The following is a 15,214-nucleotide window of genomic DNA, read 5'->3' as shown; positions in this document are numbered from 1 at the left end:
CCCTAAAGTTTCACTGTAGTTGTATTTTAGCTTATCCCTTCCATAAATTCGCAGTGCCAGATTCTGATCTCTGTGACGTTAATATAAATCCGGGATTATTACAATGTTAATCTGGATTTGCACCAACATAATTGAAATCAGAATGTAACCTTATGTGGTCTGATAACCTTTTTTCATGGCATGGCTTTTAATCTAATCTTCATTTATGACAGCAACCAATAAAAGCCTTTTGAATGCCCTCCAATGAAAACTTACAGGCTAAATATTTACTTTTATATTTATTTTCTAACTTTTACACACTAGTTAAGAATGACCCTACTGGGTCAGACCAAAGGTCCATCTAGCCTGGTACCCTGTCTTCCGACAGTGGCCAGTACCAGGTGCACCAGAGGGAATGAACAGAACAGGTAATCATCAAGTGATCCATCCCGTTGCTCATTTCCAGCTTCTGGCAAACAGAGGCTAGGAACACCATTCCTTCCATTGTGACTTGTATCACTTTTGGTTTCTTTGTATCATCACCAAACTTGTCCATTTTTCCTGTGGTTGAGCTTTCTCAGGAAGAAATTAAGTTTAGGCTTTGTTCTCCTAAATTCTTCCCCTTATGATTCCTCAGCCATATACTAGAACTGCCCTCTTTTTATGTAACACCAAATAAGAAATTTTAAATGCTTCAATAGTACTTGGTGTGTAGAATTTTTTCATAGAGCAATTTAAACCTAAGCTAAACTGAAAAGTTTTAATTTAAAAAAAAAACTTATTGCTTATTTCATCACACTAAACTGGCTTTGTTTTCCATGCTTGAGTTTCATTCCTTGAGGTTTTCCCTGTTTCCACAGACTATTCCATTGGAAGTACAGAATGGTTTGCGTGCAGTTTAACTTTGGGTCTGAGGCCTTAATCATCAGTAAAAATTCCTTTGCCCTCTTTTCTCCCTTGTCTTACTGGAAATAGCTACTCACAGTATACTCCCCTGTATCTCTCTACAAGAGAAATTAGAAATTTGGATTATGAAGATTGGGCAGTGGTGATTTTGAAGATTAGTGAACAGACAACCAGCTGATACCAAACACTTTTTGACTTCTGTATTATGTGACTTGGAATGTTTGAAGACTATGGCTGCCTAGTGCTCAGACTAGATGCAGTGATATGGGAAAATCACCATAATTAACATCCCTTGAAAATATTAAAATAAAAAAACCCCATAAACCTTTTTAAGTCCTTAAAAGAAAAGCATTTTGGTATCCTAGCAAATATTTTCAAGGGGAAGGGAGCAACTACCAAAAAGAGAAAGAGGGAAGTAATTTTCTGCATGTTGCCTATAAAAATTTTCCAGCTACTGAGAGGGGGGCAATCGTCTCATTATTGTTACCACTACCTCCTACATTTGTTTATTTAACCGCCCAGGTAAGTCTTTTCTTAAATTCAGATTGTAAGCTCTTGGGTAAAGACTGTGCTTTATATTGCTATAAATATAAAGGTCACACAGTCAATAAACAAAAATTCACAGAAGCTCGTGACCTGTCCATGACTTTTACTAAAAATATCCATGACAAAATGGGTAGGGAGAGACGGGTCCAACACGCAATGGTTCTGGGATCACCGCTGCCTGCAGTCAGCTGGGAAGTGGTGGGGGCCCCAGCTTGGAGCTCCAGAGTCCCCTTGCCGCTTCAGTCCCCTTGCTGCTTGTGGCGGCTGAGAACTCTGAGATCCGCCCACCACCCACAATGGCTGGGAGCTGTGTGGTCCCAGCTGACAGCTCCAGGCCTGCTGCTTCAGGGCTGTAGTCATGGAAGTCTCTGGAAGTCATAGATTCCATGACTTCTGCGACCTCCATGACAAAATCATAGCCTTAATGATAATTTCACTTGAGCAATATGAACTGGTGTATTTTTGTACGTAGACCAGGTCTTCCAGATGCAAGCTAACCAAATATAAGCCAGGTTTAAATTAATGTAAGAGAGTGCAACTTTGTGTGTGCAGAGGTTTTACTACATTGGTTTAAATTAACATCTGTACTTGAACAGTGCAACTTTGTGTGTAGACCAGGCCTTGGTAATGAAGGTTTTTTTGGGGCAAATAAACACAAGGTTTGAGGAAAGGAAATTTATTTTCTGTAAGTAAGCACTTTTTATTCTCTTTGAGCTAAGGTAAGTAGACTGTGTCTGTGTCCTTGTTGTGCTTTTGAGAAGTTTCCTCTGTTAATTTCTACCTCTGTACACTCCCATGTATGTCTCACTGGAATAAAATCCAGGTTTTAGTATCTTTGGGATGTCTGTGGACCAGCCTATTTTAGGCCTTAACTTTAAAGTTAAACTCTTACTGAGTGGCAGAGGCCAGTATTTAGAAACAATTATTTGCAATAGTCAAATGTTCTGGAATTTAGTTGCAGCAAAGTATTTTGTTTAACTGCATGACTTTTTGTACAAACAAGGTTACTAAAATTAGGTTTTCAAAATTAGTGACTGACACAAATGTATATAAGAGAAACCCCTTTCTCTTCAAAAAACCAACCGCTTTCACAGTATATTCAAAAGAACAGAAACATGTGAATGAGTGATTATTGCTGCATGAATAGCACAGCAAACCTAAACTGTCTCAGCTATTCCTTGGATTTATTTACTGTTTCAAGATGGGATGTTTTATGTAGGTATAGTCAGCTTGTAAAACAAGGAATTTCTTCAAGCCCATTTTATAAATCTAGATAAAGTCAAAATTTCTTTGTCTGCATCGCTTTAATTGCTGTAGCTATTACATTTTGGAGCCTTGAAATGCCTCATATTTTCTTTAGTATTTTCCGTTCTGAGTTCCTGTATGTAGATGTGGTAAAGTTATTTATTTTATTTTATTCTTCAGAGGGAAAATAGGGAAGAGAAATAGTGTAGTGTCATGTTCCACCATAGAACAGTAAATCTAATAAGGCCTGCTTGGCCCACTTTCATCAACTAAAATAGATTTGAAAGGTCAGCGGAGGTTCTAACTATGAATTCTGGCCATGTATCAGGAGCTGGCATTAAATTTTATATCAAAATCTTGAGCTATTTCCAAACTACTGGCTGGCCTGCAAAATGCTGCAAAAGAATAACCAAAGTGCTCATCATGCAAGAGCTTGATATCTCAGCAGAACAGAATTAGCCATAAAGTATTGTTTGGGGTAAACACCATGATGAACTGACGGAAAGAGGAACATAACACATTTTTCTGGTTGAAGATTTAAATATCTGTTCCAGCGAGGTTTCTTAGAGAAAGATTGTGAACAGTAAGTGATTGTGTCTGCTCCCTGAGCTTCTCTAAGACACGAGCCATTCTTCTCCTTATCCTACATTTATCTGCTACCTCCTGAGAACGGATTGTCAATACCTAACATCAGAAGATATTTAGTTCTCCCACTACTCAAAATTCATTTCCCCCCCCCCCCAAACTCTGGATACTAAAGCAGTGCTGGGCTACGCTATGCAGCAGCCTTAATTAGGGCTTCAGATTTTATGTAGTCTCATGTGGGTGTGGGTGTGTTTTGAAGACGGTTTTGGTACCTAAAACAGAGGATATTTGAGGTACATCAAAGGTTACTACTAAGGCACGATGCCTCTTCAGTATATGGAAGCAGACTCAGAAATAAAATTTAGGATAGAGTGTACCTGAGCTTTCAGAAAGCCTTTGACAAGGTCCCTCACCCAAGGCTCTTAAACAAAGTAAACAGTCACAGGATAAGAAGGAAGGTCCTCTTATGGATCAGTAAATGGCTAAAAGATAGGAAACAAAGGGTAGGAATAAATGGACAGTTTTTACAGCAGAGAGGTAAATAGTGGTTTCCTCCCGCGGACCAGTGCTGTTAAACATATTCATAAACGATCTGGAAAAGGGGGTGAACAGTGAGGAGGCAAAGTTTGCAGACGATACAAAATTACTTAAGATAGTTAAGTTCGAAGCAGATTCTGAAGACTTACAAAGGGATCTCACTTAAGTGGGTGATTGGGCAGGAAAATAATAGATGAAATGCAGTGTTGATAAATTCAAAGTAATACACATTGGAAAACGTAATCCTTGCTAAACATTCTAAATGATGGGGTCTAAATTGGCTGTTATAACTCAAGAAAGATCTTGGAGTCATTGTGGATAGTTCTCTGAAAACATATGATCAATGTGCAGCAGCAGTCAAGAAAGTGAACAGAATGTTAAGAACCATTAGAAAAGGGATAGATAATAAGACAGGAAATATCATAATGCCAGTATATAAATTCATGGTATGTCCACAACTTGAATACTGTATGCAGTTCTGGTTGCCCCATCTAAAAAAAAAGATATATTAGAGTTGGAAAAAGTATAGAAAAGGGCAACAAAAATCATTAGGGGTATGGAACAGTTTTCATATGAGGAGAGATTAAAAAGACTGTGACTGTTCTACCTGGAAAAGAAATGACTAAGGGGGAATATGATAGAGGTCTATAAACTCATAAATAGTGTGGAGAAAGTGAATAATGAAATGCTATTTACCCCTGCACGTGAATGGGTCTCCCAATGAAATGAATAGGCAGCAGGTTTAAAACAATACATAAGAAAGTACTTCGTCACACAACACATAGTCAACCTGTAGAACTTGTTGCCAGGGAATATTGTGAGGGCCAAAAGTATAACTGGGTTCAAAAAATAATTAAACAAGTTCGGGTAGGATAGGTCCATCAATGGCTATTAGCCAAGATGGTCAGGGACCCAATCCTGAGTGTCTTAAAACTGTGACTGCTAGAAGCTGGAACTGGATGGCAGGGGATAGATTATTCAGTACATTGCCCTGTTCAGTTCACTCCCTCTGAAGCATCTGGCATGGCCTCTGTGGGAAGACAGGATACTGGGCTAGATGGACCATTGGTCTGATCCAGAATGCTCATTCTTATGTTCGGAAGATTATTTTCTTATGGTATGATGGAAGAGAAGGAAATGTCTGAACACTTCAAAATTAGCTATTGAAAGGATCATATTTGAAGAGGACAATATTTTATATAGTATCTCAACCTTCTTGTAGCCAAGACATTTTTAACCTTTAGTTATTTAAAGCTTTCAAAGCCTTTTAGTCAATAAGAAAATCAATAAACTGCAGCACACTTCTTTAGTGAAATCCAGCTAGTGCCCAACAGCATTCCAGTGTAGTACACTACTGTTTCTGTCGCTCCTAAGCCACTCTTCCTTGTTTGGAATAATGCAGAGAGAATTCTTCATTCAGAAAGTTATTTGGAGTTTAGGAACTGGCAATTAATAGGCTACTGGTTGCCATCTTGCATAGTGGTAATAAAAAAAATCAAAGCACAGTTTCTAAATTCTCAAGTCCATTGTGTTTGACTGTAATTTTCACTAATTTCAACTTTTTTTTCCACATTCTGGAAATGTTATGTCACTCTGAAAGATAATTCTCTTCAACGGTATTCTGGAATTTGTAAAATGTTGAAAGGATACAGCACCTTATACTGTGGTGTTAGACATCACAAGGGGTTATGGCACATTTGTGAAGTTGTAACCTTTCTCTATGCATTTTGTTCTTGTCTTTGTATTAATGTTTTGATAGTCCTTATGAATGTGTGAAGCTAAATCTAGCTCCCTTCACTCTTACAAAACTATGATTCATGTACGTCCCAGTTCAGGAAACGCCTTCCACATAGAACTGTGTGGAAAAACTGATTAATTGGTTTGCTGGCAGTTCCAGAAAATAAAATAAAATTTGGATTTGGGTCAAAGTGAAACTGATTTTTTTTTAAAAAATATTCAGTAGTGAATCAAAGTTGGAAAAATGTATTTCAGGTCAAACAAAAGGTTTTGTTTGACTCCCCCAAAAGATTTTTATTTTTTTTTATTTTTTTTTTTTGGCTGGGAGACTTTCAATAAAAGCAAAGGAAATGAAGAGTTAGATTCACAAAGGAGGAAGTGGTGATGTTCTCCCCTTTTACAGCCAGTGGTTAGGGCACTCATATAGCAGGAGGGGACACTCAGGTTTCAATCCTTGCTCTGGAGCAGGGATTTGAACACACATCTCACCTGGAATTGAGGAGTGCCAAGTTATTGGCTCTTCTGGGGTGGATGCCTCTCCTATTGAAGCTCTTTCACTCTGTGTAAATAATATTCATTGGCACAGGACTGGAAACCTGGGTGTCTCCCCTTCTCAGGTGAGTTCCCTCAGCACTTGGTCACAGTCTTTTTCCCAGTGGCTCTGGCCCAATGACTGTTAAAGAAAATTATAGGATATAATCCCTGAGACATGGAGTATAAGATGAGCAGCAGCATCACCACCACCTCCTTCTCAACCACCGCCCATTTTGTGAATGGTACCCAAATCTACTCTGAAAAAATGAAAATATATTATTTCAGAAATATCAAAATGAATTGTTTTGACATATGGATTTTTTTAATAGAATGAAACAATTAGCTGAAATAGACACAAATTCACAAAATGTTTCAGTTGACCTGAATCTTTCTTTTTTTTGTAACAGCTTTCAGATTAAAAATTTGCCCACCTCAGTTTAAGCTTGTGGTTATGCGCTTTGCTGATCTGTGGCTGTTTCTGAGTAGGAATGTCCTTAAAGGCCCGATACATGTTGTTTTTTTCAGTTACTTCACTAAGATAACGGGGTTTGCTATGGAACTACTGTTACTGATGGTCCAGGACTTATCAATACTATAATCATTTTTTACATCTTATTCCAGGGCCCATATACCAGCAACATATTCAGTGCATAGTTCTTTCTTGCTGTGTTACATTACACAAGATAAATGATTTCCCTCTTCAGTGACATGGGTAAATCTGTTTATACTCATATAAAAGATCCATCGTATTGGCAGAAGTTTACTAGGCACAGTATAAAGAAGTAGGCTTGATACTGACTTTATTTTTCTATATTGTAGCTTTTTCCTTTTAATTGGATACAAGTACATCTCTGAGAAAGGTGGGGTTTAGTACATACACCCCACGTCATTATCTCCAATTGGCTAGGTTAGGCAGCTCCCTGCCTATTGTGCTGGCTTTTGTGGATGTCAGTCTAAGGGTCCTATCAGTCCCCATTCATTGTATAGGGAGTCTAGGTGCCTAACTCAAGCTTTGTGAATCAGTGTTGTTCCTGTAATTTTCTAGGTGCCTAGAGGTTAGGTATTGTATCACAATGCCTAACTCCTTTTGAGCATTCAGTACTAAATCCTTAGTGCTTATACGTACTTAAACATTTGAATGACTTAAGTTTTAATGTGTTGATGCTGGGCTAAACTGTTAAGACATTATATGCACTTGGAAAAATTTTCTGACTTTGCAAAGTATCAATAACTCTTGCTAGTGGTTTTAGTGGCAGAGGTCTGACTTACAGTATTCCAAAAGGATCTCAGGAATAAAGAAATGGAGCTTTACCAGTACAGCATGTTGCTAGACTTCTGTCTTTTGACGTGAGCCCAAGTGGGACAACAGACTCTTGCATGTATTTAGGTGTTCTCGTTTTGGTAAAAATATGTTCTGTACTTCAAATACTGATGTTCATTTTAAACATGTGGGGACCATTAGCAATGTTAAAGCTGGACACATGGTTTAATGTGTTATATCATTTTAAAATGTCACATCTGGTTTTTTACTCTGATGATAACACCTGGATCAGTTTAGCACTAGCCTATACATTTAGGACATATATAGCTGTTAATTTCAAAAAAGTCTGTTGATTTTTGTGAGTGTGAACTATTGCATCTTTCATATTCTTGGAGTTTGTTGAAACAGTCTTGCTTGAGTCATGTTTGTGCTCCTACATGTGCACAGATACAGGCAAATAAATATTCTATAGCTGGTGCTAGAGATTTTTTTGTTTTGATGAGGAGATAGGAATTGTTTTGCCATCAGAGCTTTTGTCTTTGTCAGACTTCCATTTTCAGATGTGTTGATGGCTGACTATAAGAATTTTTTTTTTCAAAACCAATCCATTTTGATACTATGAGTAAGACATCCCATTCTCCTGGGACGTCTGAAATGGGCAGGCATTAAAAATTGAAGAAAGTAGGTTCTCTGAACAAGTCGGCAAATCTTGTCTGTGGCTGGCTGAAAGTAAAAATGCCAGTTGTGTTGGAGCTTTGAAAAACAACTTCCCCTGTGACCTGCTGCCTTTTAGAGAGAGCAGAGTTTCCAGTTCTTCTTCAGAGCTGTGAATGCCTTTGGAATTTCTTTTATTATGTCCATTAGCAAGAATTGCCTCTTGAAACCTTACTAAGCTATTATGATGTAAACTGATAATTTTCTTTCCTAGGATTGAGAGTCCACAAGTCTGTTTCATGGTAGCACAGAAAGTCAGTGCCACTTTGTGGTACCTTTTTTTTTAATACTTCAGCCTAGTTTAAAATTCACATTTCTTTCCCATTTTCCATTCTCCTTTTAGAGAGTGGTATTGGAGAATACTTTCTCAATGAGCTCTGGGGATTATGTACTCTATGAATGTTTGTGTAGTATGGTCTATCTTCAGACAGCAATAGTGAAACTTCCTATTCCTTGCTTTTTAAAAGTTGACGTTTGCAATATGCCTTAGTACTGCCTGGTTCTTCTGATGTTTCTATGAAAATTGTATTCCTGCATCCTTTTGTGCAGTGAATGACAAAAATGTTGGCCAAGAATGTTTTTTATTAGATTGCATAATATGAAACAGTGGTAGCTGAATGCTAGCCAGCGGCCTATAGGGGACTGCCTCTTTGCTGCAGGACACTTAACTTTTGTTTAATTGTGTTTCCTCACACTCCAGAGCATGATCAGAGTCCTCTTTACTTGTAAACTGTTCAGAAAAAAATAATCGGAGGGAATGAATTTGTCAGTACTGTAGATTTTGGAGCAGAGAGGAGACAGACTGTTTGATATGACTTAAACCATCAAGTAAAATGCTATGGAACCAGCAAGTTCTATGTTTTTTTTTTAAAATGAAATTTACTGGGTATGCTATGCTATCTCGCTTGCATGCATTGCCGCTCTCCTGAAACTTCAGAGATGTCAGGTGGATTTTATACCTAAGCCGAATGTGATACATAAGTGTGGTACATAAAATATTAAATCAAGGCTTGCAGATCAAGAGCTCTAAACTGGAAAGGGTTAGAGTTATGACAGATTTGTTGGTAGGTCTGTAAAGAATACTTGAGTGACAGTGGTTTTAGACTGCACGTGCTTCTTTGCAAATATGAGACAGGTATGGTTAGCTTCTGGAGGGAAGGAGAATATGGATGATGGGTCTAGTCACGAAGGGAGGTCTTTACAAAAAGTACGAATTTGTACCCTACTTCACTCCTTATTAAGTGTAGCTGATCTATTGGGGAAGTACTGTGTTGTACGTTGTTATTCCTGTGTATTGATGGTCATCATCATTTAATGACTTTGATATTTAAAACAGTTACTTGTATGGTTTTTGTAATGGTGTTTATCATTGTTTTTAGAAAAGTGGCCAAAACCCCACACACATACACATTCTGCCTGAGTTAGGGCAGTGGCAGGAGCACTGCCATTTTATCCTTTGGGGTTTCTGCCTCGGAGAATATATTTAACTTTTAAAGGGGCTTCCATACTACGTCAGTGTATCTTTCAGTCACTCTTAGCCATGCTCGCTGGGAGGCTGATTTATCTATGCCAGTGCTGCCATCCCCATATAATCTAGATGTCAGCTGAGGCCTTGAACTTTGTTATCCCAAAAAACAGTTGTAATTCTGTGCAGTATCTAGCCCCAGACCTTCTCCAGTCTCATGTGAATTTCTGTTCCTTTGTGGGTCGCTCTCAAATCTGTTATCGCCAATTGTGAAATCACAAACAGAGGATCTGTTCAGATTTCCGAGAGAGCAGGAGCAGATAAAAACTTTAAAAACAAAAATTATCCCCTCAAAATAAAAGAAGTCCTCTACTAGTAGTAGTGAAATGAAAAAGTGTTTGTGGGGTTGGGAAAACAAACACGGGCAACCTGATTCATGGTAGAAGCAGAACTCAAAATGAAAAATGTAAACTGTTTAAGAGGCATGATCAGATCTTTAAAGGATTTATGGCGACCTCTTCATAACCTCCATACGTGCAGAGACAAAAGGACATGCAGACACTAAGCATGTCTAAAGGCATTAGAGGAATGTGCTTTAAACAATGAAACTGCTGAGCTACATGGCATTTAGAGTATTTGCATGGAGTTGCTACAGTTTAGCATATAAGCATTTTTTATTAAAGAAATGTCACTCTTACACAAAGTCCCTTAAAATAATGGCATAAAAAATAAGATGGCCTATATGAGACTCTTGAGACCACTTTTTATATTTTTGCTGCTAAAGTGTCTGTTATATCCTTTCTAGTGCAGGAAAGGACTTCAGCTTCAACATTTTCTTTCAGATCTGAATTTCAGGCCTTTCCTCAACCCAGTCTAAATTTAAAGACTAGATTTTGGCCCATCTCTCTAGTGCATGTGCATCCATGTGGAAGGAGTGAGTATGGAAAAACATATTGTTCTATCTCTGTGTTCCATGTTGTTGAAGAAGAACCTTCACGTCATAGTGTTCTAGTAACTCTTTTCTCAACATATTGGGTAGAATCCTGGCCCCTTTGAATTCAGTGGGAATTTGTCCATCAACTTCGTAGAGTCATAGATTGTAAAGCCAGATGGGACCTTTGTGATCATCTGACCTCCTGCATAACACAGACCATAGGACTTCCCTGAATTAAATCTGGTTTGAACTAAAGCATATCTTTTTAGAAAAAAATCCAATCTTGATTTAAAAGTTTCTTGTGATGGAGAATCCATCAGAGTCCTTAATAAGTTGTTCCAGTGATTAATTACTCTCGCTGTTAAAAATGTATGACTTACTTCCAGTCTGAATTTGTCTAGCTTCAACTTCCAACAAAAAAAATCTTGTTTTACCTTTGTCTGCAAGACTGAAGATACCTCTTATCAAATTTCTGCTCTTTGGTACTTATAGACTGTTATCAAGTCACCCCTTAAGTTTCTCTTTGTTAAGCTAAATAGATTGAGCTCCCTTAGGCTCTCATTGTAAGGCATGTTTTCCAATTCTTTAATAATTCTCTTGGTTCTTCTTTGAACGCTCTCCAATTAATCAACATCCTTCTTGAACTGTAGACCAGAACTGGACACAATACTCCAGTAGTGGTCACATCTGTGCCAAATAGAGGTTTTATAACCTGTCTGCTCCTCCTTGATATTCCCCTGTTTATACTTCCAAGCACCTCACTAGATCTTTAGGCCATAGCATCACACTGGGAGCTCATGGTCAGTTGATTATTCACCATGACCCCCAAGTCTTTTTCAGGGTCTCTGCTTCCCAGAATAGAGTTCTCCATCCTGTTAACTGTGGCCATAAGACTTAAATAAGACTACAGTGGAACTAGGATTCCATCCCTTCTCTTTAGAGAGCAGGGCACTTTAAAAATGGGTTTTGACAAATTGTGAAGCATGTCAGTGAAGTAAAAGGCATATCCATCTGCTCCTTTGCTCTGGGGTGTTCTCTAACTGTGTCCTGTCACTGGAAAGAACTGTGAAGTGATTTTTCAGTTCACTGGTGCACATGTTTTCCACAATATATTGCAGCCTCTTGGTGAAAATAAATGTGATTTGGCAAACGAATTGCATTAGCTGTGGCCTCTTCGAGCCATGTGATGTTTCTGGTAAATGTGTGGGGTTATCTGTTGTATAAATTTGGTCCCAGTTGGGAAGGTAGGCCCTGACACAGATGTTTCTATAACTAGCAAATCTGAACTCAGAGACTATCACTGACTATATTTGTACAACTCCTAGTACAATGGAGCTTCAACCTGATTGGATTCTAGGTGCTACTGTAATATAAATGTTTAGTAATAATAATAATAGTGTCCATTCTGTGTTTAATAGTTAGAACAAGGCATCTTGAAACAAGAATTTTATAAAAATTGCTTCACATATGGGGGCAAGCTATTATTTGCACACTGGCCATCTATTTAAGCTGTGTGGGTCTAACACCTTCTCCCATATTGTGATTTGTAAATACAGATTATAGGATTGGTAAGAATAAATAGTTTTGCAAATGTTATGGTGGACAGGTTTCTACTGAGCTGAATGTAGACATGCAGACTGTGAACGGATAAAACTAAGCCCTTACACTAAGTTTCACTTTTACAGTAAGGTAGCCACAGCATAGAATTCATAGAGTACTACATCTTAAAATGTAAAATATAAATCTTATAAATTTAAGATACTCGAAGAAAAGGTGGAATTGTATCCTTAACATACTCTGTATTCTGGCCACACCTATGGCATTCTCTAAGAATTCTATGTCAGGCAAAATATATACAGGAAAGTCTATGAACGGGCCGATGTAGAAGCACAAAATATGCATACATCTAGTGACTTCATTATTGTAGTTATTGTTCATCCATGACAGTAAGAATCATTCTAACATCTAAATTAAAATTTGAGTATGAAAGGCCAGCTGGGGTTTTAATTCTGAATTGTTCGAGGATCAGTTGTTTCAGCAATGCCAGTTTTTCATATTTCTCTTACATTTTAATTATAACCCATCAAATCTTAAGTGATTGCTCATGGGTTAGACTCAGATGAATGTCATCGAAGGCTGTTTTATTTAATGGCTTCAGCATAACATCTGTTTCTAATGTTTTAAAAGCCAATTTATATGGAAATTTATTTTAGAAAAAGTCAATAGATACAGACACTTTTAACACCTCTTGTGTTCTAGTAAAATTTCAGACCTCAAAGTAAAATAGCATTGACATAATGCCATTTTCTTGCTTGCACAACATAAAGAATAACTAAATAAGGACCTGTTTTCATTGCTGTAGCAATATGATTGTATCTTCTCAGTTGTGTCTTTCTGACTGTTTGATTCATTTCTTTGTTTTTATTTTTTAATAGCCGAGCTATCAAGACAAACCAGGATCTTCTGCCAGAAACCCCCTGGACCCACATATTCTACAACGATTTTTGGGGAACCCTCCTCACCCACAGCGGGAGTCACAAGTCCTACCGACCTCTCTGCACGCTCTCCTTTCGCATTAACCATGCCATTGGAGGCATGGAGCCTTGGAGCTACCACCTTGTAAATGTCCTGTTACACGCTGCAGTCACCGGGCTTTTCACAAACTTCTCCAGAATCTTGTTTGGGGATGGATATTGGACCTTAATCGCAGGCCTGCTGTTTGCGTCTCATCCCATCCACACTGAAGCAGTGGCAGGAATTGTGGGGAGGGCTGATGTTGGAGCCTGCTTTTTTTTTCTGCTCTCATTGATGTGTTACGTTAAACATTGCTCTACAAGAAGCTACTCAGCCAGCACTTGGGGCTGGATCTTGGGGACAGGACTCTGTGCTGGCTGCAGCATGTTGTGGAAGGAGCAAGGAGTGACTGTTCTGGCAGTTTCAGCAGTTTATGACGTCTTTGTGTTTCACAGGCTGAAAATGCACCAGATCATTCCTTCTATATGTAAAGTAAGTAACTCTCTGCCTGCCTTGGTTATTTGTTTTATAAAGCAGCAATCACTAAATTAATCAGATACCAACTTTATCTTCAGGTATGGCTTAGCAGGGAAGTCGGCCCTCTGCGAAAAAGCACAGATGCCTTATACTGAAAGTATAATTAAAACCATTCAGTATTTTTTTTTTTTTTTGGTATTAGTGCCTGGCATTTAAACCATGTGGTATTACCCATCTTTTCATGCTGGGGATGTATTTCATTCATTTGCTCCCATCTCTTCCAGTCTTTCCACTCTGTTTACCATCTAGCTCTTGGTATTTAGCTCCTTTTCTCATGCTGTTATCTCCTTGTATCTTGCCAATTCAGCTTAGTGTGGTTGAGTATGCAAGTGCATCAGCTGATATAAATCTACAAGCCTCCCTGAAGTAAAGACAGAGCACTTAGCGTTCAGGTTCAACAGAAATGCACAGGATCTGAATTTAGGGCTCTGGCATATTTTTCCCCCTAGTAGGAGCTGCCATGAAGATGTATTACAATCTCCTCCAGAAGAAATATTTCTCAGGATAGAACTGGTGGCTAACAAGCAAAAGTGAGAAGTCTTCTCTGTTGTTTGCATTAGAGCAGTGCCTAGAAGTCCCATCTGAGACCAGGGCTCCATTGTGCTTGGCGCTGTACGGAGTAAGAGAAAAGCTGACCAAAATTCTTCTGATGAATCAATTTCCCATTGGAAAATGCAGATTTGAAAATATCAAAACGTTTCATGGGAACATATCAGTTTCACTATTTTTGATGGTAAATTATCAAAATGTTTAGTTCCATGAGGTCAAAGCACTTTGTTTTGACATCTGATATTATAAAAGTCTAAATGAAGCCCTTCACCTTTATTGAAATGAATTACCTTGGAAATTTCGTTTTGTGGGAAATTTTGAAATTTCAACTTTTTGCTCCAATTCAAGACTAAAAGAAATTCTGAAATGATTGAATTTCCCACAGAATGGACATTCCAAGTTTCAGTCAGCTCACTTTAAGAGACAAGTCCCAGCCTTGATGAGTTTATGATGACAGGGCAGACAGAAGGTGGAACCTAGCAGTCTTCTGCTAAACTGGTGTGAAGTGTCAACTTACATTAAACACTTTGTTTACTTGGGTGTTTGTCTGAGAATGTAAGAACGCTTCTGAGCACAGTTGCCAACTTTCACGCGGTAAATAAGCACACCGACTTTCACAATAAGTCAAAAATCAAGCTAATCCCATTTCAAAACAAGGCCAAAACAAGTCAATCCCTAAGAACCCCAACACTCTATGTGACTAGATCCCCCCAGCGTGCAGTCTGGGACTGTGGTGGGCCCGCTGTGTACCCCGACACTCTCTCCCCCCACCTTACCCTGCTTGCCAAGAGCTGATCAAAAAAAAGAAGCAACAAGCTACAAGCCAAAAACTAGCAAACAAGCAACTCACAAGCCAATTACAAGCCCACTTTCTGTGTTTTTTCCCGTGGGTTTGGCATGTCTGCTTCTGAGAGCCAATGAACAAATAGCATGAGTATACTAAATAATGACTTCTGTGGAAAAGAAAATGTGTACGTGTATTTAACTGCAATTTGCATTTTAAAGTTATATGGTGGGAATTTTCACATGTTTGGTACATAATTCTGTAGTCATGTTTGAAAATGTCACTCATTATCCACAGAAGAAAATGAGGGATAAAACTCTATTTTTATTCCTACTGTGTACATATTTCCTAATATGTCAAATTTGAAATATATTTTGTTGGTCTTCC

At 38.3% G+C, this 15,214-nt stretch overlaps 1 protein-coding gene across 5 annotated transcripts in view; it reads left to right on the top strand.

Moving 5' to 3' along the window:
- Positions 1–15,214, top strand: part of TMTC2 (transmembrane O-mannosyltransferase targeting cadherins 2) — a 379,113-nt gene that overhangs the window by 129,804 nt on the left and 234,095 nt on the right. For all 5 annotated transcript variants that reach the window (XR_012156727.2, XM_073327618.2, XM_073327617.2 and 2 more), the window contains exon 2: positions 12,879–13,449. Coding sequence is in view for 4 of the 5 variants with exons in the window: in XM_073327618.2 (XP_073183719.1) it covers positions 12,879–13,449 (571 nt within the window). In the remaining variant the exon portion in view is untranslated. The remainder of the gene's footprint in view (positions 1–12,878; positions 13,450–15,214) is intronic.

Source organism: Lepidochelys kempii, chromosome 1, assembly GCF_965140285.1.
Source record: "Lepidochelys kempii isolate rLepKem1 chromosome 1, rLepKem1.hap1, whole genome shotgun sequence".
Taxonomy (NCBI): Eukaryota; Metazoa; Chordata; order Testudines; family Cheloniidae; genus Lepidochelys; species Lepidochelys kempii.
Note: the sequence above shows the minus strand (reverse complement) of the source record. Positions and strands in the feature narration are given on the sequence as shown.